General features: G+C 48.5%; 6 protein-coding genes across 6 annotated transcripts; 3 read left to right on the top strand and 3 right to left on the bottom strand.

Moving 5' to 3' along the window:
* Positions 1-5803: 5803 nt before the first annotated feature.
* Positions 5804-6940, bottom strand: LAJ45_02187 (uncharacterized protein; the record flags this gene model as incomplete). The annotated part of the gene is made up of 2 exons (XM_046111779.1): positions 5804-6172; positions 6227-6940. 2 exons carry the CDS (start codon positions 6938-6940, stop codon positions 5804-5806), a joined length of 1083 nt encoding a protein of 360 aa, XP_045974679.1.
* A 278-nt stretch (positions 6941-7218) lies between these two features.
* Positions 7219-7581, top strand: LAJ45_02186 (uncharacterized protein; the record flags this gene model as incomplete). The annotated part of the gene is made up of 1 exon (XM_046111778.1): positions 7219-7581. One exon carries the CDS (start codon positions 7219-7221, stop codon positions 7579-7581), a length of 363 nt encoding a protein of 120 aa, XP_045974678.1.
* A 2920-nt stretch (positions 7582-10501) lies between these two features.
* On the bottom strand, positions 10502-17037 carry LAJ45_02185 (uncharacterized protein; the record flags this gene model as incomplete). Its single annotated transcript, XM_046111777.1, has 9 exons — positions 10502-11271; positions 11323-11653; positions 11702-13547; positions 13611-14589; positions 14641-15031; positions 15096-15331; positions 15394-15477; positions 15554-15625; positions 15693-17037. 9 exons carry the CDS (start codon positions 17035-17037, stop codon positions 10502-10504), a joined length of 6054 nt encoding a protein of 2017 aa, XP_045974677.1.
* A 750-nt stretch (positions 17038-17787) lies between these two features.
* Positions 17788-18099, bottom strand: LAJ45_02184 (uncharacterized protein; the record flags this gene model as incomplete). The annotated part of the gene is made up of 1 exon (XM_046111776.1): positions 17788-18099. One exon carries the CDS (start codon positions 18097-18099, stop codon positions 17788-17790), a length of 312 nt encoding a protein of 103 aa, XP_045974676.1.
* Positions 18100-19393: 1294 nt separating this feature from the next.
* LAJ45_02183 (uncharacterized protein) lies at positions 19394-20178 on the top strand (the record flags this gene model as incomplete). The annotated part of the gene is made up of 2 exons (XM_046111775.1): positions 19394-19461; positions 19518-20178. The coding sequence occupies 2 exons, from the start codon at positions 19394-19396 to the stop codon at positions 20176-20178; spliced, it is 729 nt and encodes a 242-aa protein (XP_045974675.1).
* A 1241-nt stretch (positions 20179-21419) lies between these two features.
* Positions 21420-23016, top strand: LAJ45_02182 (uncharacterized protein; the record flags this gene model as incomplete). Its single annotated transcript, XM_046111774.1, has 3 exons — positions 21420-21567; positions 21632-21770; positions 21825-23016. 3 exons carry the CDS (start codon positions 21420-21422, stop codon positions 23014-23016), a joined length of 1479 nt encoding a protein of 492 aa, XP_045974674.1.
* Between the last annotated feature and the right edge of the window lie 1421 nt (positions 23017-24437).

Here is a 24437-nt window from a genome sequence, read left to right as displayed (position 1 = left end):
CACCCTTACCCACACAGCTAAGGGAGGAATAGACTCCTTCCTGAATAGCATTATTCAGCTGATGTGGAAGACTGGCTACGAGGGTCAGTTAGTGGATGATAAGATCCTTAGTTCCCTCCTTCCGGACCTAGGCATGAGTTGGGCTCTCTTTACCCCCAAGCCCAAGTCCTTGATGGAGCGGATAGCTGCTCTAAGAGAGCTAGGACACACCCATGAGAGGTACCAGACGGTAGCTGCTGAGAAAGCACCCGCCAGGACCAAGAGATCCCCCTGCTGAGAAGGAACGGCATCCCAAGAGGAAGAGAGAAGCTGCAAGCTCCTCCAAACCTCAGAAGGAAACCAGTTCCAAGGATAAAGCGGTGGAGCTAAAAGGTATCCCGGGGGATATCCTAGAAGAAAGAAGGAAAGCAGAAGTATGCTTGAAGGTATGACCTTCCGGTACTCCCTATTGGTAGAGTACATAGACTGACTTGTGCAATAGTGCGGCAAGTCCAGACACAAATGGACCGACTGTTGGTCCAGGGAACCTACTGTAGTCCGAGTGGCAGCAGTGAGGGTACAAAAGCGGAAACGAGGAAATGGCAAGACCAATCCTCAGAAGAAAGCTAAAGTGGCTGCGGTTGTAGCAGAGGAACCACTTGTTGTACTCCCAGAGGTGACAGAAGATTTCGTCTTTCAGCCTGAGCAAGACTCGGACAATGAAATCATCTGGTAGAAATGTCTGTTTAGAGTCTATGTTTACTAGTTTTCTTTTGGGTCTCGATTTCTTTGTTTCTCTCGAATAAATTTTTGTGTTTTTCGCCTATTTGATTGTTTCCAAGCACTCTGAGGATGGGTTTATGACCCGAAACAGCTGGTCTGTAAGTGCTCTGCCAAAGTTACATTTGCTACAAGACACTTCCAGCCCGCTACCAGACTTCCACACAATACACTTGCTATATTATTGCTTGGGAATAGAACCAAAGGATCTTTTGATCTTAGTAGTGCCCGCAGCTATTAGCAATGGAGAAAAGACAAAGAGAATCAAGCCCAGAACCCGCACAGAAGCGAAGAAGAATGGAACAGAAGCTTCCATCCTTACCAGTACATGGCAAGAGGCCAATACTGAAAGCAGAACTGTCATGGACGGTCAAGAATAAAGTTGAAGACGCCCAAGGGACATTCCTCTTTGACACCGGTTGTACAGGAGCAATCCTCAACCAGAGTTTTGTCAGGAAGCATGGAGTTCCCTTAGTGCGGCGAGATCAACCTCTGACAATGTATGATGCTCAAGGAGATGTCATGATGGGCGGAGGAGAGTATTACACTCACCCAGTCCACATGAACATGGGAGATCATAAGGAGACACTCCGATGGGAGGTAGCTACTTTGGAAGAAGGAATATCAGGTTACCTGCCAATTGCATGGGCAAGGAAGCACAACCCGGATATCAATTGGGAACTCAATACCATAAGCTGGCGAAGTGACTACTGCAAGCAGAACTGTCTCCCAGCAGCGATCAAGTTTGAACTCATCTCTTCATACCAACTGATGGAAGAAGAAGATGTAGTGTATCAACTGGCCGCTTCAGTATGGCATGATGAGGATGGAGGAGATATCCTGAAAGGATACCTCTCCGCTATAGGAATGGGCCGACGTATTCAGTCAAGAGAAGATACAGGAGCTGCCTCCACACTCCCGAAATGATCTGAAGATCAACCTCTTGCCTGGTACCGCTCCCCCATTTGGCCCACTATACCCATGTTCCGCTCCAGAGCTGAAAGCCCTCCGAGAGTACCTGGACAAAGAGTTGTCTTTAGGAAAGATCTCTAGATCTAGCAGCCCAGCAGCGGCGCCCATATTGTTCATACCTAAGAAGGATGGGACATGGCGAATTTGTGTTGATTACAGAGGGTTGAACAAGGTCACTGTCAAGGACAAGTATCCGCTGCCTATCATGAGTGAGCTCAGGGATAGGTTGTTCAAAGCCAAGATCTTCACAAAGATAGACCTGAAGAATGGCTTCAACTTGATCAGGATAGCAGAAGGTCATGAGTGGAAAACCGCTTTCAGAACCCGCTATGGACTGTATCAGTATAATGTGATGCCATTTGGTCTATGCAACGCCCCTTCCGCCTTCCAGGCAATGATCAATGATGTGCTAAAGGAACTACTGGATGAAGGAGTGGTTGTCTATATCGACGACATCCTCATCTACTCAGAGACTGAGGAAGAGCATGAAAGGCTGGTTGAGAAGGTTCTACAGAAGCTCAGAGAAGCAAAACTGTGTGCCTCCATCAGCAAGACATCCTTCCATGTCCGAGAAGTAGAATATCTTGGCTACCACATTTCGGAAAGGGGAGTATCTATGTCAGAGGACAAGGTAGAGGCGGTTCAGGAATGGCCAGTACCCCGAAATATTAAGGGAGTGCAAGGTTTCCTGGGATTTGCAAACTTCTATCGCCGCTTTATTGAAGGCTTCAGTAAAGTTTGCAAACCATTGACCGACCTCTTGCAAAATGACAAGAAATGGTATTGGACCGCAGCCTGTGAACAAGCATTTGAGGAACTCAAGAGGCTATTCACAAGCGCTCCAATCCTTCTCCATTTTGACCCTAGCAGAAGAACTGTGGTCGAAACTGATGCCAGTGACTTTGCCAAAGGAGCGGTGCTCTCTCAGTATGGGGAAGATGGGAAACTACACCCGGTAGCTTTCTATTCTAAGAAGTTCTCCCCGGCTGAGATCAACTATGACATTCATGATAAGGAAATGGGAGCTATTGTAGCATCTTTCCGGGAATGGGAGCATATGCTCAAGAGTTGCGAGCAGGAGATCACGGTTTTCACAGACCACAAGAATTTAGAGTACTTCAACTCTACCAAGGTTCTCACTAGGCGGCAAGCTAGATGGTCTGAGGACCTAGCAGGCTACAATTTCAAAGTTGTCTACAGACCGGGAGAAAGGAATGGCAAACCTGATGTGCTATCAAGGCGCTGGGATCACCGCCCTGAAGAGGGGAGTGAAACCTTGCGGCCGGAGCCACAGATGTTTTTTAGGCCAGGTCAATTGGTTTTGGATCCTGTTAAGCTAGCGGCTGTCAGGGTGAATCAATTGCAGAACACGTTCTTAGAGCGCCTATGTATGGCAGCTAAAGAGGATGGAATCTGGCAGGAACTGCACCGCTCCCTGGTTGAAAGGAAACCAAACTTGGACCAGAACTTGTCTGTCAAGGACGGCCTCATCTTCTACAAGAATCGATGGTATATTCCCAAAGACAAGAAGCTCCAGATGGATATCCTGACCGATACCCATGACTCTAAAGTGGCGGGCCATTTCGGTCAGTTCAAGACACTAGAGCGGGTAAAAAACAACTTCTTTTGGCCCAACATGGATAAAGATGTTGAGGAATATGTCCGGAGCTGCGACAGCTGCCAGAGGAATAAGACCTCAAGACATAAGAAGTTCGGTATGCTCCAACCACTGGAGATACCTTATCGGCCATGGACTTCCATCTCTATGGACTTTATTGTGGGATTACCGGAATCCAATGGGTTTACAAAGATCTGGGTAATAGTGGACCGCTTCTCAAAGATGGCACATTACATCCCACTTCCTACACTCAACAAAACGGAAGATTTGGCTAAGTTGTTCTTGAAGGAAGTCTGGAGACTCCATGGGTTACCTGATGACATAGTCTCGGACAGAGATAGCAGGTTCATTTCTCATTTTTGGCAATCTCTCATGAGCCTCCTCAATGTGAAGCTGAAGATGTCCACTTCTTTCCATCCCCAAACGGACGGCCAAACAGAAAGAGTTAACCAGACCCTGGAGCATTACTTGCGGAGTTATTGTTCATATCAACAGGATGACTGGGCAGACCTCTTGCCTTTGGCAGAATATGCATATAACTCGGCGGTTTCTGAGTCTACCAAAGTATCGGCTTTCTATGCCAACTATGGATATGAACCCAGAACCAACTGGCCGGCCCCAAAAGAAGGTGTTGAATGGAATAATCCAGCAAGCGAGGTCATGGTATCTCAATGGGAATCTATCTGGCAGGCTATGAATGCAAGCTTGGGAAAGGCTAGACTAAGGATGGCCCGGTGGTATGATGCACATGCCCTGGCACCCCCTGAAATCAAGCCTGGAGATGAAGTTATGTTAGACCGGCGCAATGTGCAAACAAGGCGGCCATTGGGAAAATTGGATCAGAAGAAGATGGGACCCTTCAAGGTCTTAGAAGCTATTGGTACCCGTGCCTACAAGCTCTCTCTTCCCCCGCAAATGGGAATCCACCCTGTCTTCCATGTCTCTCTCCTAGAACCCTATAGAGCACCAATAGATCCTGAGAGAAGAGTTCCCCCACCGGAACCTGAGGAGATTACAGGAGAACAAAACTGGATCGTCCGGGAAGTAGCTGATAGCCGAGTCAATAAGAAGAGGAGAAGGGTGGAATACCTGGTGCTGTGGGAAGGATATGAGAATGAGGATGCTACATGGGAACCCTGGGAACATCTCAGGAAGAGTGCTGAAGAAGCCCTCCGGGATTTCCATATGAGGTACCCTAAGAAGCTCAGAGATAAGAGGACTCTAGGCCAGTAGCATTTCCTTTAAACATTCTCGTCCCCTTCCACACCAAAGGAGTTTCCTTGTCATATAGTATTGCATAGATAAATAAAATACAGATTATAGATCTCGGAGACCAAGATCCTGGAAGAGGGGAGTAGTGTAACGGAGCCATTTCAACTGTCTGGTGTATGAGTACACACAGGGCCCGGTTACATGCTGAGAGTTATTGTTAGAAGCCAGTGCACAGTGACATGCAAGTACCGGCAGTGTGGTTAGCTACCAACTGTCAGAGTAACTACATTCTGAGCACTAGGAAGAGGATCTACTCATGGGAGCAATGACTGACGAGTCTGTGCCTCGCCAATGACTAGAAGGCTAGCCAGAGTGAAGCTCTGAGTGCTCAGCGATCCTCCACATCCTCTGAGCATTGGAAGTCCGCCAGCAGTGGAAGAGACTATGCCTGGGAAGTCTACAATAAGCGGAAGCTCTACAGCAATGATTAAGCTTACACCTGAGCGGCAGCTCATTCATGCAGGCCCCTAGTTGTGTGGCAACAAAGGCTGCAGGTGTTACAAAGGCTTTGACTAAGGGTGGTTGCCTTCGGAATCGGAAGCACTCGCTGACGCTTAGAGAGAAGCGGGGTAGCGATGGTATTGCTTCCCTTCCACTAGGAGGCAGCACCGGAACTTAGTAAGGAAGTAGGAGTAGAGAATAGAATCCTTTGGAGTATAAGTACTCAGGATCATTCCCACCCAACTGACCTGATCCTCATCTTCGAGTAGACCATTATCGGTAGCAGAGCCCTTAAAGATTATTGAGTTCTAGCGATAGTATCTTTGAATAAATCTGCACCTGATTTCTATCTTGCACGGCCGCATCTATTCTATTGGATTCTAGCGATACATAGATAGGCTGCCCCCGTTACAATTTGTTCCTGTTGATATTTTTCCCACAACTTTACCAATCGGACAGGAGTGACAATACTCATACCAATTTGATGGGAATCAGACTCATCGGTAGGGCCCTTTACTGATAAAGTAGTACCATGAAAGTCAGTCGGCTTCCAAACTACCACTGAATTGGCTGACTGTTTGATTCTGATTCCATAATCGGCAATGAAGAAGTGACCCCCCTCCTCGGATCCATATGTCCTAGCTGTAGTCCAGAACAATGCATACTTATGAGGGCACTTTTCATTATGAGTACCCCTATAATTAATTAGTAACAATGAAATATAAGTACTCGGAGTGACTATTACCTTGAATAATTATATGCCATAAATCCAGAAGGAGGTGCCATCGGAACACAGTCAAACTCAATATCATCGGCTCCCACCCTCACAGTATAGTTCCCCAAGATTTGAGAAGTAGCCCTGTCTTTAGCAGCATAATTCATTCTCGGAATTAGGGTAGAATTGCAAAACCCAGTTATATCCTCAATAATCGGCTTCGGCAATCTACCCTTACTCATGTTCCAAAGAAGAGCAAAAATATAGCTGCCCAAGTGTTCAAAGTCTTCTAATCGGTTTTTCTTGGAGGTGATATTTCTAACCCAATCGAAACTGGCTTTGCTTCTGGAACCAGCTGAACATCCCATTTGACAAAGTTTGCCAGTATCTTCAAGCTAAGAAATAATTAGCAATCGCAATAGTAAAATTTGGAAAGAAATAATACTTACTCGGACTGATTTCCTGACCTGACATTCCTTGATAATAATCTCATTGACCCAATCTAGAGTTTCTTTCTTGCCCTCGGCCATCCAATTCCTAGCAACCAATCCAACAATTTCCTTGGTGTTGGAATCGACAAAAATGTAGTTTTGGTCTTCGGCAACATCTAGTTGTAGATATTGTGGTTCCAAAAGTAGCATCGGTGGTACTTTTAGCCTTTTGTCCTTCGGCTTACCAAGCTGGAGGTGATCATGCCAAATGTCATGGATTTGCTCGGACTCATACACCCAATTACTGGGTGGAGGGTAGGGTGTTTGATATCGGGTTACTTCCACAATCGTAAACTTTTCCAAATATTTGTCTCTCCTTGCATCGTCCTCCTTGAGGTTACACTCCTGAACAAATAAAGCTTTGATTCTTTTAATTCTTTCCTTCTCCTCCTTCCTCTGCTTCATCGCTTCTCTTAGCTCTGCATGGCAATTCGGCTCCTTCATTTGTTTGGGGTGGTTGAGGAAAGCTGCAATATCATTGAAAATGCCATCGTTCACTCCATCGGCAACATTACAGAACTCTCTCTTAATAGAAGAAACAAGAGAATCAATATTATTATCTCTGATTTTCTGCAGAAGAGAGGGTTTGCTAGCTATATAGATAGCAATTTCATTGATGGCCTTTTTATATTCTTTGGGGGGTGGTATTCTTTTGGATCGGATAGGAGGCATTTTTGTGGATCGGATAGGAGGTATTTTTGTGGATCGGATAGGAGGTATTTTTGTGGATCGGGTTTGTAGAAGCTGTAGGTGAGTCAAGTAGTAATCAGAATTTTAGGGGAATAGACAAGAACAACAACAACAACAACAACAACAACAACAATAAGTGATTGTACACTTAAGTATAGAAGGATATCAAGGGCAAAGCACCAAAATATCCGGTTTTCTATCTTATTTGAACTCTCTCTTATGTGTTGTGTGTTTGAACTCGCAAGCGAAGGGTGTTGCGAATGGTGTTGCGAAAGGTGTTGCGAAGGAAAAAGGGAAAGAGGGGAAACCCAACGACAGCGACGCGCCCGAATATTAACAGCCTTACCCTACCTGAACCAGCACCCAGCACCCGCTCGCAGCACCCGCTCGCAGCACCCGTATCACCCAGCAGCCGCTCGCAGCACCCGCTCGCAGCACCCGCTCGCAGCACCCGCTACCAGCACCCGCTCTCAACATCCGTGTCACCCAGCACCCGCTCGCGACATCCGTGTCACCCAGCACCCGCTCGCAGCACCCGCTCGCAGCACCCGCTAGCAGCACCCGCTCGCAGCATCGGTGTCACCCAGCACCCGCTAGCAGCACCCGCTAGCAGCACCCGCTAGCAGCACCCGCTAGCAGCACCCGCTCCCAGTACCCACGTCACCCCAACACCCACTCCAAGCACCCTGGAACACCCCAATGTCCATCGCTACCTCCCAAGAATCTTCCAATGTCAATCGCTACCCTCCTAGGATTCTCACCCAATATCACCAATGACAGAACCATGCGGATTAATAATAGTAATATAATGCTATGTACATATGTCTGCACCCGCGCCCGCACCCGCGCCTACCACCTCCCAGCGCCTGATTCCTGCCTGCGCCTGCACCCCTACTTACGCCTGCGCCAGTGGTCGATACGGTGCTCGAAACGGTGCTCGAAACGGTGCTCGAAACGGTGCTCGAAACGGTGCTCGAAACGGTGCTAGGTGCGGTGCTAGGTGCGGTGCTCGAGGCGGTGCTAGGTGCGGTGCTCGACTAGGTGCTAGGTGCGGTGCTAGGTGCGGTGCTAGGTGCGGTGCTCGAGGCGGTGCTAGGTGCGGTGCTAGGTGCGGTGCTCGACTAGGTGCTAGGTGCGGTGCTAGGTGCGGTGCTAGGTGCGGTGCTAGGTGCGGTGCTCGACTAGGTGCTAGGTGCGGTGCTAGGTGCGGTGCTAGGTGCGGTGCTCGACTAGGTGCTAGGTGCGGTGCTAGGTGCGGTGCTCGGTGCGGTGCTAGCTGCGGTGCTAGGTGCGGTGCTCGACTAGGTGCTAGGTGCGGTGCTAGGTGCGGTGCTCGGTGCGGTGCTCGGTGCGGTGCTAGGTGCGGTGCTCGACTAGGTGCTAGGTGCGGTGCTAGGTGCGGTGCTAGGTGCGGTGCTAGCTGCGGTGCTAGCTGCGGTGCTAGCTGCGGTGCTCGACTAGGTGCTAGGTGCGGTGCTAGGTGCGGTGCTAGCTGCGGTGCTAGGTGCGGTGCTAGGTGCGGTGCTCGGTGCGGTGCTCGGTGCGGTGCTAGGTGCGGTGCTCGACTAGGTGCTAGGTGCGGTGCTAGGTGCGGTGCTAGGTGCGGTGCTAGCTGCGGTGCTAGCTGCGGTGCTAGCTGCGGTGCTCGACTAGGTGCTAGGTGCGGTGCTAGGTGCGGTGCTAGCTGCGGTGCTAGGTGCGGTGCTAGGTGCGGTGCTCGGTGCGGTGCTAGCTACGGTGCTCGACTAGGTGCTAGGTGCGGTGCTAGGTGCGGTGCTAGGTGCGGTGCTCGAGGCGGTGCTCGATTTGATGCCTCCTAGGCGTCGATTTGGGCGTCGATTTGGGCGTCGATTTGGGCGTCGATTTGGGCGTGAATTAGGTGTCGAATTAAGAGTCTATATAGACGTTAGCATAGGTGTCAATATGGAGGCAGGTAGGAGAGGTAGAGGTAGGGTTAGGGGTAGGGTAGAGGTAGGGGTAGGGGTAGAGGTAGAGGTAGAGGTAGAGGTAGAGGTAGAGGTAGAGGTAGAGGTGGAGGTGGAGGTGGAGGTGGAGGTAGAGGTGGCGGTGGAGTTGGAAGCGATCTGGGGATCCTCACCCAGCAATGCTGCGCGCTAGTCCTGAGTGAGCCTAGCGTACATGTAATATATCACTTTCTGTCAATATATCACATTTCCAAGCGACCTGTCACATTTGGACGAGACTACCTAGCTGATTTCATTGTCCTAACCGGCCGAAGGCCGGAAACCACTTGTAGATACATACAGGTATTGTATTTCATAACCGGGTTGAATGATAGGATCATGGAATGCATATAGTTATAAATAATTTATTTGCCAGTACTGAACGTGAAAATATTTAACAAGTGATATCCCCGCGACATCCAAGCCATAATTAAAAATCTGTCCATAAAACATCAACCGTTTCCTGCTCATCCGTCCTATATCTTTCGTTAGGGCTTGCCCACTGAACTCACAAGACTCACATCTTGAACATAGATGATAGATAAGTTATAATATGCAACCTTAAACACAATAGAAGATGACAGATAAAAATCAAACACATGAAAATAGGGAACAAAACAAAACAAAAATCAATGCGTCTAACATTATCTCAAGAAAGAAAGAAAGACCATCTAACCGCTGAAGAAGGAGAAAGTAAGAGTAAGTACCACTACACCATGTCCATTTACAGACTCTTCCGCCAGCCCAATCCCCTCTCTTCCATACTACTCCCCCAAACGGATTGATAAGAAGAAAAAAAGTGAGTAAAATAAAAGCTCCAAGAGAAAAGCACTCGGAGCGGCAATGGAAAAAACAGGTAACGCAAGCAAGCAGGCAGGCAGGCAAACAACATAGCAAGCAAAGTAAAGGAAGTAAGCACGCATAAAAGGGACCCACAGAAACGAGAGAAAAAAAATAACACCAGAACCGCCCGGAAGTGAACCCGCCGCGCCAGCGCAAAACCCCATACAAAAAGAAAGATGAGAATAATAAACCCCAAGAAAGCCCTTGAGAAGATAGAAGCCAGGAAAAAAAAAGATAAAACTCCACCAGAGAAAAAAAGAAAAGAAAGAGGTTCCCCTTTTCAGTCTCGCTACTCAATCGGTCCGCCTCCGTACGAGAGAAGAGTGTTGAGGCAAAGAGGGGAACGTCGTACTAAGAATACACAAAACATCCTCCATGATTACCACTTGAAAATTCCTGCCCGTGTCTGCCGCCCCAGTCTGCTCATGTGCCAAATTGCTCCAATATCGCACATCTTGTAACGATCCTCTCAAACAGTGACTGGAGAAAGAAACAATAGACACATAAATAGAATGAGAAAGGAGAGAAGAGAAAACACAATAGATATGAAATCCCATACACAGAAAAATCCATAAAAAAAAAGACCCTGGAGAAAAATAAGAAACAAACATGTGTAATGATACAGTTTCCCAAGAAGATAGGAAATAAAGAAATGAGATACCAAAACCTGAACCTTAAGCCTTCACGACGTAACCCGCGGTCTTCAGTTAGCGGGTAAATAAAGACTGTCTACTCCTTATGATCCAGCCCTCCGCCTCAACCCAAAATCCGCTGCAGTTCCTAGTCTCTTAAGCTCCTCTACACTGATATCACCATCTTCAACAACCTCAGAACCTCCGTTGACTGAAGTGCCACTGCTAGACTTCTTCTCGGCTGCTGGAGACATTGATGGTCCGGTCTTGGCCACTTTAGGACTATTTGTGTCCGCCGTACCTTCCATAAGGACATCCTCCTCCTCATCTGCCTTTTTCTTGTAGTTCTTATTGTTTCGGTTATAGGTAACCTTAGGTTTATGAATCCTATACGCTGGGTTCGGGTACTTAGCCGGCACAGCATTGGATGTTGTATTGGTGGTAGGGGCAGCCGGGGTGACCTCAATGGTAACAGCGGCAGGAGTGGGAGTTACTGGCGCAGCAACAGGTTCGTCATCAAAATCGACAGGCGGCGCCATTATGGTGGGGTCATCCGGGGTGTTGGAACTGCGGGAACGCGATTTATACGGAAGCTGTTCATCTAAGATGGAAAGGTCCAAGTCAAATTCGTTCTCGGTAAGTGGCGAAGTATTGGTTGAGGAGAGGGCGACAGGGGGAATGGATTTTGCGGGGGTGGAGGGAGGTCCTGAGGCAACGATGACTGAAGTGAGAGCTGGAGTCGCTGGAGGTGGAGTATCATTTTGAACAATGGTGGAGGCGGTAACTTTGACTGCCGACGTCACCATCATTGGCTTTTTGCACACGATAACATCTTCCAGCTCTTCCTGCTCATCATCAACAATCGCCTCATCACCTATTTCATATTAGCGACCTGTTCCTATAGAAAAAGGTGGAATGAGAATACCTTGAGAGCCGGGCAGGAAGCTAGAAGGGCGACTAGAATCATCTCCCAGCGAGCGCCAAGGATCGGATGCGCGGGATCCAACAGCATACTTCCTTCTCGAGGCAGCAGGAGCAGACTTTCTTCTTGCGGAAACCTTGGCAGGTTTAGAAGCAGAAGGGACACCAAGGTTTGTAGAATTAATGGTAGAATCCCTCCTCGCACGACTAGCAGTACCCGGTGTGGTGACCTTGGCAGGCATGATTGTAGAGTTTCTCCTGGCGCTACTTCTTGAAGGCTTAGCGCTAGGAGTCTTAACCTTTGCGAGGTGCCAAGTATCATGATGGCATTTGGTCTAGGAGACAGTCAGAATTAATCTTCTCAAAGTTAGTGTTAGACATACCTTGAGGGCCTTGCACTCCTCGCAAGAAGGCTTTCTTCCTTGGAATCCAGCAGGACGACCAGAAACCCCAGTGGAATCTTTGGAACCCCTGGCTTTCTTAGGCGGGGTAAGTTCCATATCATGATCATCACCTTCGGTTCTAGCCCGTTTTTGACCATTGCTTGAACCTACACCAGATGAATCTTGTACAAAATCGTTTTCGTCCTCGTTTTCCGGGCCTGGCGTAGGAGTGATTCTGTCGGAGATCGGGATTGATTTCAGAGGATCCAGAAGTTTCCCCTTGTCTTTCCCCATTCCAATTTCCTCCTCAACATCAGATTCATCGCCGCCTTCATCTTCTGCCTCATCCTCGCGCTGGTCCCTATCTTCAGCCTCACGAAGGACTTCATCTTCAGCTTCAGGTTGGGCCCCCTCCTCTGGTTCGCGCGGGGCATCGTCTTCAACCTCATTCTTGACCGTCGCTTTACTTTTTCCTTTCTCCGAGTCGCCTGCGGCTGGCATAACACCCCCATTAGCTTCCAACAAGGCGACAAGCTCAGCGATTTCGGCCTTGTGCTTGCACCCAGTTTTCTTCATCCGGCAGTTCTGGCAGCCAGCCCTGGCTGGTCCGAGGTTTGACTCCTTAGCCACATAGATAGAACCATCCTTAAGAGTAAACGATTCACCATCGCCCCCTTCGACTGTGTGGCTAGATTTCCCTTTAGTCTTGCGTTTCTTGGCGGAGTCTTCGATGGTTGTTTTCTTGGACCCGGTGGGTGTCTTAGCGGGCGTCTTATTTGGGCGACCTCTCTTCTTGTTTGAAGACTCAATATCGGCTTCACCCTTGCGCTTGAGTTTCTTGGGTGTTTTGGTGTTTCCATGTGATTTAGATGCAGATGCTTCCCCGCTGGACTCGCTATCTCCAGGTGTAGTGGAAGCTCTCATCCGGACCCTTAGACCTTCTCGCCTTGGCGCTTCAGCCCTCCTGGCCTCCTCGATCTTTAAGCGTTCAAGTCTCTTTAATTCTGCTTTGCTTGGGCCTCTCTTCACCGTCTCCTCGGGGATCCATTTCCCTTGTGCCCACTCAGGAACTCTCTCGCCGATTGCTTCAATCTTGTGTGCTACACGCTTCCAGATACACCACCGACCAAATCTCTTGATCCATTCCAAAGGATTGTCGCTGCAAGGAGGGGGAATTGCACGCTTGACAGCGTCGACTTGTCTGGCAGTTAAAGTCGGTCTTCCGGGGCGGAGAGAAGTTTTGATAGAGCCACAAGAAATCAAGGCGGTTCTAAGCAAGAAATTGCAGAGGTCGGGAAGGCCTTCGAGCTCTTGCCGAGTGTACACCGGCCTTCCTTTCTGAGCCCGAGCCGTCTTTTGCCTGAGGACACGACCATGTGCGAGGGCCTTGTCAATTTCCACGGGGATAGGATCTTTGGTGAGATAATAATACAAAGTGTGCCACATAAGAGTTGTGTATTTGGGGTAGCGCTGGCTAAGCTTGGTATCGGTCACGACCTCGATCTTTTGGATGGCCATCTGTTTAGTGTAATGGCTGCGGGTGAGGAAGTTGCCACCGATGACAAGACTGTCTTTTGGGGTGTACACAGCGTGGATCCACCCAGATGGGATGAACATCGTATCTCCCTTATTAAGTGTGACAAGCATGCACGGATCATCACACAAACGAGGGAAGAAAGTTGTGTTCATATCGGGATTCATGGACCACTGCTCGTAAATCTCTAGATTCTTTTCGGTTGGTGGAAGGACCAAGAAGACCTTTTGACCTTCATAGATGTGATAAAACACTGATGAACCAGCAAAATCAATGTGGAAATCGGTAAAAGAATCTGCAACGGACATGAGACTAATAAAAATATGTCAGTAAGATAAATCTCAAATGTAATGGGAGCGAGGAATTACGACATACACATATTTCCCCACGTGCGGCTTCACATCGTTCTCATTTGATCGACGCCAGACTTTATCGGAAAGATCTAACTTCCTGACAACCTCCGGCCGTGAAATCTGCTCCCCGAGTGGAGTATTTGTCACCTCACAACTGATGCAGTTGTAGATATCATTGCGATCTTTACTCTCGAAGTAACTGACCAACTCCTCCATATTCCACCTATCATCCCTTGTGGTAGACTGACGGAGGACGTTGATCATCTCAACTCTCATTTGCGCTCCAATAAGTTCCCCAACCTTGCGAACAGTCAGGCCCTTGGGAATGATCATGTCGAGGCAGTCGGCTCCCTCGCGGCGTTCCTTGACATCATACTCGCCTTCGACTAGAGTCTTCTTAATACGATTGACTTCTTTCTGGTCAAAGTCGCCATTCTCAAGGGTCATTTCTGGGGAGTTCCCTTTGCCTTTCTTACTACCCCTCGGGTCCTGGTTCGCGATTGGAGAGCGTGGAGGAGCCGGCGGCGCTGGTAGTTGCACAGGATGGCTCTCAGCTGGAACATCAGGGAAGCCAGGCTCGGGAGTAATTGACATATTGAGATAATCTTGTTCACTTCGTAGTGGCTCACGTGGTGGCTCACGTGGTGGCTCACGTGGTGGCTCACGTGGTGGCTGCTGACTTGAGGACTGTTCGATTAGTGGCTGCTCACTTTTCGATTTATTGTCCTCGCTGAGATCAATCCAGGGAGCAGGATTTTCGGTTGCCGGAACAACAAAAGGCTGATTCCATCCGGTTGGCATGTCGTCAATGAACTCAACAGTAACTTGCTCAGGCCGTAGTCGAGGGAGTGTATCGGCAGCGAAAGTGTGCGTACGATCACGAATTATAGCCACGTAAGGGTGAAGTTTACTGTCATTAGGGTTTTTGATTGGAGCAGAAGATTCGTTGTGGAGAGCGTTATAATCAATCGCCGTTGTAGCACGAGTTGATGTCCGTTTCACTAACACAAAATTAGGTACAAAGGCAAAAAGAATTGAGGAGTGTGGCTTACTTGTAGATTTGCCATACTTAGGCTCACAGGGAGCGCAGTAGAACTTATCGATTCTCTTTACTGTTGTGTCGTCCAATTTCAGGCAGTGAGAATGATACCACTTCCCGCAACCATCACACCCAATCCAGGCAACTTGATCAAGTCTAAAACCAAACGAATCCCGATACTTCGTATCACATTCTCCACATATCTCGTTATCAGGATCCCCTGGTTCACGAGACAACTCGCCAGATGGTGATAGGATGGAAAGCTGCTTAAGCTCTTCCTGAATTGGTTCAGGGCCGGCAGCAGAGGAACCTCCGAGTTCAGCTTCTTGGGAAGAATCAAATGCAGTCACAGGAAGACCATTGTTCAAGGAGTCGCCAAGACCAAAAATTGGCTCGTCACCAATCTGCAGTCGCCAATGTGTTAGTGAAGCTAAAAACAGACAATCAATCTCCTCTTGGAGCACTTACAGCTTGAGCGAATTCAAAATCTTCATTCTCTTTGATGACAAAATCTTCTTCAACCTCCTCTGCTACCTCGGTATTCATTGGCTGAACATCAAGGGTAGGGATATCCCCACTGGCTTTCTCGGCGATCTCTTCAGTTGATACTGCTTCCTCATTCGGAGAAATCGAGCTAGGTATGGCGTCGTTTACAATTGGTTCAATGGCTGGTAAATTATCATGGGGGGTTGATATTTCCATCTCTGCAAAAATAACTTTAGTAAAAAGCGATTAGAAGATTGTGGAGTCAATAGAATTAGTTTACCTTCAGCAATATTTTGTTGCATCTCCACATCCTCTGATATGGAAATTTCCTGCTTAGAAGCCTCAATCTGTTCTTGACTTGGCTCTGGTACCGCGGGATACGTATTAACTCAATTCACAAGTAAAAGGTGAGCATAGAACATTGAAAGTCAACAACATACCGATGGCACCACTATCAGGTGATGGTTTGCTAAAAATAGACTTTTCCTCCTCTGTGGACTTAGAAGCCAACTCTGAATTTTGAATAAGTGAATATAATTTGTATACTAAAATCCCAGGAGATGGGGAGGTGTTTTATACCTTTATCAAGGACTTCACTGGTGTTTCTATCAACTGGGGCTTCTACTACAATAGACTCTTCCAGATCCTTCATTACACTGTCTTCAGCAGCCAGCTGAGCATCGGGTGTATTCTCAGGTTCTTTCACCACCGGAACATGTTCGGTAATAGCGACGCTGGATGAAGGTCCTTTGACACGAATAACATCTTCGGAATCGAGTGGGATTGCTTCTGGAGGTTCATAAACCGGCGAATTGGGACGAGAAGGAAAGGGTGAATACGCGGGCGAAGGGCTCGGTGGATCCGTCGACTCAATTGCAGCCGTCGTCAAGCAGTTCTGCCGTATTGGGGAGGTTTGAGGCACCCCACCATTGACAGTTATCACATTCGAGATCTTGCTCTCTGCCGGCTGGGCCTTGGCCTGGGAGGGCTTCTCAGTCTCGGCAATGTCTTTAATAGGACTCAAAGCGCGAGCACGACTCTTGCGAGAGTTCTGGCGACTTGAAGCGGAGCCACGTCCACGGGAAGAAGTATTACGCGATCCGCGGCCCTCACGCGATGACCCCGCACCCTTTCCGGTGCCCGTATCTTTTGGGGTGGTATTTTCTTTCGCATCTTTCTTTGCCCGCCCCTTATTTGAACGTTCCGACCTGTAACTCGCAGTGACCAGAGGGAATGATAGCTGTTGAGAACGCGGGGAAGCTGCCCGGCCGAGTGGCGGGGCAGAATGAAGGTAGCTATCGCCTCCGGGTGCGGGGGTCTTGACCATCACCGGTGACTTCATCGGCGGCTCTAAGCGAGTAGCGGATGTTCGGCGCTCAAAAATATACGCTGTATGAAAGCTATCATTATTCATCGCGTGGACATTCTGCGGGGGGTAAGCGGTATTGTAGCTTCCATTTCGCATCGGATACCCGTCGGCAGACCATGTTGCGGGTAGAACACCGCTCGTGTTCGACGAGGAGGTAATGGGAGAAGAGCGCAAATTAGAGGGCAGTGCTGCCGTAGGCGCGTGCGAAGCCGACTGTGACCGTGAAGCCATAAAGCTTGGGGGAGCAGTTGAGAGCGCAATGTCTGCGAACATCTGCATAGGATCGTAGTCCACGGGGGTGTTTTCCATGTTATAGCGCGAAGACGTGGAGAACGACGAAAATAGTGATTGTCGAGGAGGGACGGAAGAAAGAGACGCTGTAGGAGGAGGCGGAGGGGGGGGCGGAAGAGTGTTTGGCACTTGTTGTGGAGGAGGCTCATCGTTCCTAGAAGAGGGAGGCATTGTAGGGCCGATGACAGGTGATAGAGGCTCGACGTAAGACTTCGCGAATTCCGGCGGTGGAGTTCTGTAGCCAAAACGAGAGCCGTAAGGCATTTTCGTTTTATATTCGTCCATTTTATCAGGTTCGGTCATCCGGGGTTGAAGGGGGTGTAGTTGAATCAACTACGACCTCCGGAAGAGGGGGGATGACGAGAACTGGGCGCACAATTCGCTGGAGAAGTTGTAAATAATAAGGTAAAGAGAGCGATAGAAGGGGGGGTGCGGAGTTAGGAGGAGGATATACGGAATTGTTAAATGAGAAGGGTAATAAGCGAACGGGGTACCGTGAAGCGATGGCGCCAGAGGGCAGTTAGACACGGACAAGAATTTGATGAGATGGAGTAGATTATCGCGATGATGATGATAGTGGGGGGAAGAAGAATGTGAGGGGAGAGGGGGGGGGAGGCTGATTCCTCTCTCTTTGTAGGGGGGGGGGGGGGGTTCGTTGGGTCCAGAGAGGTGATGTCGGAGGAGAGAGGGATTGGGGGAGAGGAGGGGAGCAGCAGTATGTAGGCAGCGGCGACGGCTGTAGCAGTAGGTAGAGTAGCAGGAAGCAGCAACAGCAGAAAGTCTGCACTCTCTCGCACACAGTTTCTCACTCACTCACACACCCGTTTACATTTTACGTCCAGTAACATCTTGAGAACTCACTCACGTCTACTTTTATGTGCGTGTACTTACATCTACTCAATACATAAATTCCTGAGTATTGTATGGGTGACTGGCAGCCTGTCTACAACATACATCTCACTGACCACTGATGCACTGATTGCGCCCAAGGGCGCCTCGCCAAACAATCCGTGACTAAGCGGGGGGAGAGAGGGTGAGAAGAGAGACTCTTCTGATGCGCTGCACCGCGGGACCTCCGACAGCCTCAGGTAGAAGAAGTTCACCAAACATGACCTTACAACTTATGCAATTGGGGGCGCTGAACAGGCCATAATTCAAGAGATTTCTCTCTTTTCTCAGACCGGTTACATTTCCCTCTCTGCCCTTCTCTTCCGGCGACTTGTGGTCCTTCTTCCCGTTCACTTGACCCCCCGGCGTCTTCGTTTCTCTGTCGTTTCTCGCATATCCGAGACAGCAACTCGGCTCTCTGCTGCTGTTGCTGCTCATGATGCTCACAGTCACCACTACCCCCCCCCCCGGGCGGTCTATGTGCAGCCCCCAGTTTAGTATATGTAGTGTAAATTTCATACTGGAGTACAAGTACAGAGAATACACTCTCTCTACAAAATATGTACCTACATGTGTGCCTGGGCTTCTTAAAGTCTTTTCTTCCGTGCTTATTCTGCTTAACTACAATGTATCCTCCTGATCATTCCTCTTCTCTGCTTTGTCTGTGGGTTGATCATGTTGACTTTCAACGGACCTTCCCAAACACAGCCAACAGCACAGCACATCCACATCCACATCCACATCCACAAAACCCCCCATCCCACCCCATCCCACCCCCATCCCTGCTCGCTTATCTCTCTTTCTCCAGATCTCGTCTCCGCATCTGTGGCTCTCTGCCCAGGCACTGACAGCGTCATCGAGCAGTACATTTGCAGGGAGCATTATCCTGCACAGTGTGATCTGACCGTATGTAGAGTACATCTGTCCTGAGCACAGCAGCAGCAGTGGAAGAGAGCAGAGTGCCTACATGTTCCATCCTGTGATCTAACCACAAGCATCACCGATAGTCAGGAACAGATTTTGCGGCTAGCAGCTAGCTTGCTCAACGCTCACTGGCCAGTTATCGACTGTTCATCTCTCCTATTCCGGAAACAAAGAAATGACCGTTTTGCAAGGAAAGTCACACGCAGATGTTTCATCGATGAGAGGCTCTTTGTTTGCCAGTTTCTCACCGTGTACTTATATTCTCGCTCTCTTTCATCTCTCTGCCTGGCTCTCTTTCCTGGTCTTGTCAGCTACACGATCAAGTACCGTCCCGTTCGTCTTATTCTCCAGCACCGGCTACTTGTGTCGTTTCTTTAGGGCCATAATTGAGGCCGGGCCTCTCATTTTTTCCACAATACAATCATTTCAGGTTTTGCTTTTAAGATTGATATCGATCCTTAGTCCCAATATTCAAACACGCCGCTGTACCTGAGCAATTATTTACTACTCCCAGCTACAAAAAATAAAATAAATCGAGAATACCAAAAGAGGTTTGCTGGACAAGGCCCATTACCCGTACAAAAGAACAAACATCAAAGAAAGAAGGAAAAATAAGGAGGGGGAAAGGATACTTGTCCTCAGTTGCATACTAGCAGGAGCAGAGATATTGAAATGACCAGAATGACCAGCCTCACCCTCCCTACCAAACGACTTACTATCTCCCCTCCACATATCACCTGCCAGCTTCCCCGGGCCGTTCATCCACCACCCATGCCCTATCCCTGGGTTTGGCGCTGCCACCGCTGCCATGCCGGCCGCCGCTTTACAGCGTCAAACAGATGTCTGGGCTGCTCACATGTGTTTTGCACGAGGTGTGTCAGTGAATATGACTACTCGGGCTGGGACAAATGGGGAGCTTATTATAGACGTAGATGCTCCACAAAAGAGGGCACCGAAGAGGCAAATGCAACAGGAGACAGGTGCGATTACAAGAGGGATATTCCTGAGGATGAGGACCAAGAGGATGATGATGAGGAAATTTCATCGCTGGATGCATTCGAGCTCGTTGTCCCCCCGACGCCCATTGGTCATACGCAGCTTGACAGCGAGGACGAATCCTCTGAGAGCGAGGACAAAGATCAAGAGAGATATGTACTGACTCCACCAAGAGCTCTCTCTATCGCCTATAGTAGCCACGAAGACAACGAAGAAGATGACGATGACGAAGAGGACGACTTCCAGTGGACACTATCACCTCCCCGACCCTATTCTCCTACTACTGCTCAAGTGGATGTCATACCTTTCCTCTACATACACGGAGAAGAATGCGAGCGTCTAAATACAAACGAAAACAATTGGGATACTGTGCCTCTGTCTCCAACAGAGCCTACCCATATCACTGGATATAGCAGTGTAGAGGAAGCAAGGAACGCGTTGTATAATAACAGCGAGGGGGAGGCAATGAGGGATTGGTCGGGGTGCTTTGGCTCCATTAGTGCGAAGGGCAGCGAGACGGCGATGTGTGGGGATGAGGATGATTGGGAACAGCCGTTATGGAGCCCGGTGTTGTTGACCTTGGATGGGTTCTTTTAGGTGGTAGGAAGTTATGCATATCCAAATCCAGGTAGTTGTGGTAGTGGTATGAATCTAACCCTTATCATCTATTTATCTTACATTATAACTATGTAGTCAATCCTGCCGAAAGTTTAAATTGAGATGGTATCTCGAGTTTCCCAATGTTATTAACTGGGCCTAGTATTATGAATACCGCTGTAAAGGTTTGACTTATTAAATTTTTACGGCTGGAAACACCGAACCTCCCAATGGCCTAGCGGTATTGGTGATGGATCCCATGGTATATACATGTACATACATGTAGTTTAATCGGGAGCCCCCCCCCCCGCTAACACCTCGGCAAGCGAGTTTATAATATTGAGATTATAAAATCGACTTGGGTCACTTGGTATTTGTTTTTGTACTCTCTGGAGTTTGGGATTGGTCGTTCTTTATTTCCCGTACTTTGCACCAGCAGTTTAATAATTTTGGAAAGCCTTTCATGGGGGAGTTCGGCCCCCGTCCCTTCCTTCTGCCGCTAAAGTTGTGTCCCATATTTCTTCCCATAGTCGTTATATACCAAGTACTTCTTAGGCTTAATCCCTTGGTACTCGGTTCCTTACGATGCGTGGATATCTATTCGTGGGGGTGAATAGAGCTAGCAACATCATATGCTATCACTCGCTCACTTTAATCTTGCTCGCAGCCCTCTAAGCTGCAAAGGACAATTGACACTCTTATCTACTACTCTTGACTTTTTTTTCTTCTTTACGATTGAAATTGATATATCTCATGGCTTTGTGGTTGTTATATATAACCCAAGCTAGTGTGAGATCAGTCAATGATACGCTACTCGCCAATCGAAAGAGGCGATGCGCACGTATATACTACATAATAACGACTGCACCGAAAACACAAACCTCCTTACAAGAAATCGCAAGTGCTCGATATACGCCCCAGAATGCGTCCAGTATCAGAAGTATTTAGTAGGAGGATGAGCTAGGGCCATCTTTGCGCTAAAGAGCCTACACCTATACGCTACTTGCAGTTCCTTTGACTCAACATGCATGGTCATCTCTCCGTTCAAAGTCATAGAGCGCTTTGTGAAAATACTCTACCTCTTCAAACTACACAGCTGGTTTATTTGCAGAGTGCTTTAACTCCCCCCCTGTTCACGATCATCGCCAAGCCAGACCCCACCATCTTGCGTTGAGGCTCTGCCAGTCAAAAAAAAAGAAACCGGTCCCTCCGTCATCTGATCACCCCACAATCAACTCGCGATGCTGGAACTACACATCTGGGGACCTGCGTTCGGCCTCCCTTCGATCGATGCGCAATGTATAGCTATAATCGCATATCTAAACCTCACGCTCTCAAAAGACCAATGGACGGTTGTAGCTTCTAGTAATCCTTTGTTGTCGCCCAACCGTACGTGATATCTGTTTCTACGAGTACTCTGAAGAGCTGGTTCTGATAGTTAGCATTTGAATAGGAGAACTCCCGGCTCTGCGAGACGACAGAACATGGGCGACTGGCTTCCGCGGTATTGTTGAGTATCTCCGTAAGAAGACCGACGGGCAGGCCGACCTCGACAGCTTCCTCTCTCCTGTTGAGAAAGCTGAATGCATAGCGTAGTCTACCCTCTTTCGTCTCTTCTAAAATCCTTTCTAATGCCCTCGATACAGCTTCTCAGCCTTTATCGAGACCCATGGCCAATCTCTCATAGACCTCTCTCTCTACGTCTCCCGCAAAAACTTTGACTCTTGCACACGCTCAATATACGCCACCCTCTTACCGTTCCCAATGCAATACTATATGCCTGTTCGCCTACGTTCACAAGCAAAGGATCGTACAGCTGGCCTCGGTGTCACCACGCTCGATATCGACGCCGTCGAGCCTACCCCCAAAGCTCCCGAAGCTGGCACACCACACACCACCGCCCCTCCAGAACAGAAGTCGACGTCGATACTATCAAGCACCGAGGTGGCAGCGACGTTCAAGCTGATGGATCTTGTGGCAGACTTCCTAGAGCCACTGAAGGCGCGCCTAGGCGATGAAAAGCACTTTTTTGGCGACTACCCAAGCTCACTAGACTGCTTGGCGGTTGGATACCTGGCGCTATGCTTCTACCCTGAGCTGCCACAGGCGTGGCTGCAGAACGAGATGAAGAAGAGCTTCCCTAGGATATGTGGCTACCTTAATGACCTGAAGCCGCAGCTGATAGGTGAATTTGTGGATGCGAAGTCGATATTGACGTATACGCACGGCGGCGAACGTGTTACGTCTATGCTACCGTGGGGCGTAGCGGAGAAGGGGGATCTACCATGGATGTCAATGTTTTTGGTAGAGAAGGCTTTGGATGTAATGGGGCTGGGAAGGAATAATGAGTTGAGGAAGCAGAAAATTAAAGAGAAAGAGGATGCTATGGATCCGATGGACTTGGAGAGGAGGAGGAAAGCACAAGCTGCTGCAAGAAGACAAAGAATTAAAAGCGTGTTAACGGTCGCTGGTGGTGTGGCGGCGTTTGTGGGGTATTGTGTGTGGGTTTTGCAGACAGGGTCACAACATCAGGCAGCAGGTGAGGACGTGGGCGAGAGTGCTCGAGTTGTCAGGGAATATATAATCGTTGATGACGATGGCGAGGAGGAAGAGGAGGAAGAGGAGGAAGAAGACGAGGAGGAAGAAGACGAGGAGACGAGGAAGGCAAGGGAAGCGGAGGAGCTGGAAATAATAGAGAGGATGGAGGGAGAAAATGAAAAGAACGCTTTCGGTCTTGCAGGCGCGATCTTGGGACTTAACAATCCAAGGCCACCGCCGCAAGAGTTCAGTCCTGGGGAAGAGGAAGAGATCGCGGAAGACATCCAAGAGGAGGAATAGGAAGCCGACGAAGCCATCGCAAGGGATGTGGAACAAGACATCCAGGGCAAGTCTGAATAATCATCTAAGCCCGTTGTACATAAAAATTCAACTGTAATATAAACCATTATCTGTACTTAAAGTTATTCTACTCTCCTGATTTATACTGATTGGATATGAAATGACTCCCCGGGCGCACGTGACTGGTTTAATGGTGACAAGTGAGGGTGGCCAGTAGGTATTTATATACGCCGCGGTAGATTGTCATGGCAGTATTCTTCAGCAAGACTTTTTGTGTTTAAGTTTATTGAAATCTTTCTGGAGCATATTGGCCCCCTCCTCCGGCCTCGTGGATTATAAGGTGTGATATCGATCAGATCTCTGCCCCATAATCGCAGCTTGAACTATCTTAGGTTCCTGCTCTAGCAAAACTGGTTCTTTTATAATGTGGTATAGTAGACACATTATAATTGACCTCTCACAAGCGCTTGTGCTAAATGGGACGAAAGCCTGAGTGTAACTCCATGTAGTTTAATCATCGATATCGCTTGTCGGTTCTTTCTATCTTACGGTTATATACTACTTATATATAATCAATACACGTACACTAACAAAAAGCCTGAGATGTCAAATCGCGTTTATGGCACCTGCGAGAATGTTAATGTTGTCGAGGGGATAGTGACGGAAAGTCTAGTCGATCAGTACTTAGGTTCCGAATCCTAGCTGCTTATAAATTTAAGTGCATATTGGAGTGCTTTCAGTTATAGGCCCTCGTAGCGTGCTTGGTCGCGATGTCATCTAGGGACCAGCAGGGGAGAAATACATGCGAGTGATATTTCATGATCCTCGACGATCTTCATACCGAACAATACCATGGCCGCATTACGTGACACAAAACCCCTTTATTGTCATTTATATCTCTTGGGAACCATTAAGTAGTCATAAGTATGATTTCCTCTGGAGAAGCTCAACAAAATAGGGAAGAAGACAATGCCAAAACCGGAGGATTAAGTCCCTTTGCTATATCTTTGAATAAGTAGCAGCTGCAGAACATCCAGGCCCGTGGGTACTAGGTTCAACTCTTACTAAAAATCCTCTTTCCCCCCTTGTACCTGTACACTTCTTTTAATGGCGTGGGCTACAGAGCCACTGGCCAATCCTAGTGTGGATTTCCTCCTCAAAACATTGCTTCCCGCCTTTACACCCTTGTAATGAGGTACATGTTCTTTGACAATCAAGTTCTGCTTGGCAGCGATACAGTACCTACCCGCTCTCCTAATCACTCGTTCGTACTGACCAACAACTACCACACACATCCCCAGCCTACCAAACCGCCACCCCCATTCTATTACCAATCCACTGCATATAAATATATTAGCCAGCACCCATCCCTCTCTCTCTCTGGTCCTCCATCTCTCCTCCCCCCTCAGATATATTAAATC

This window comes from Morchella importuna (genome assembly GCF_003444635.1).
Source record: "Morchella importuna strain M04M26 chromosome Unknown Morimp01GS004, whole genome shotgun sequence".
NCBI lineage: Eukaryota > Fungi > Ascomycota > Pezizomycetes > Pezizales > Morchellaceae > Morchella > Morchella importuna.
The sequence above is the reverse complement of the archived record's forward strand: the minus strand, read 5'-3'. Positions and strand labels throughout refer to the sequence as shown.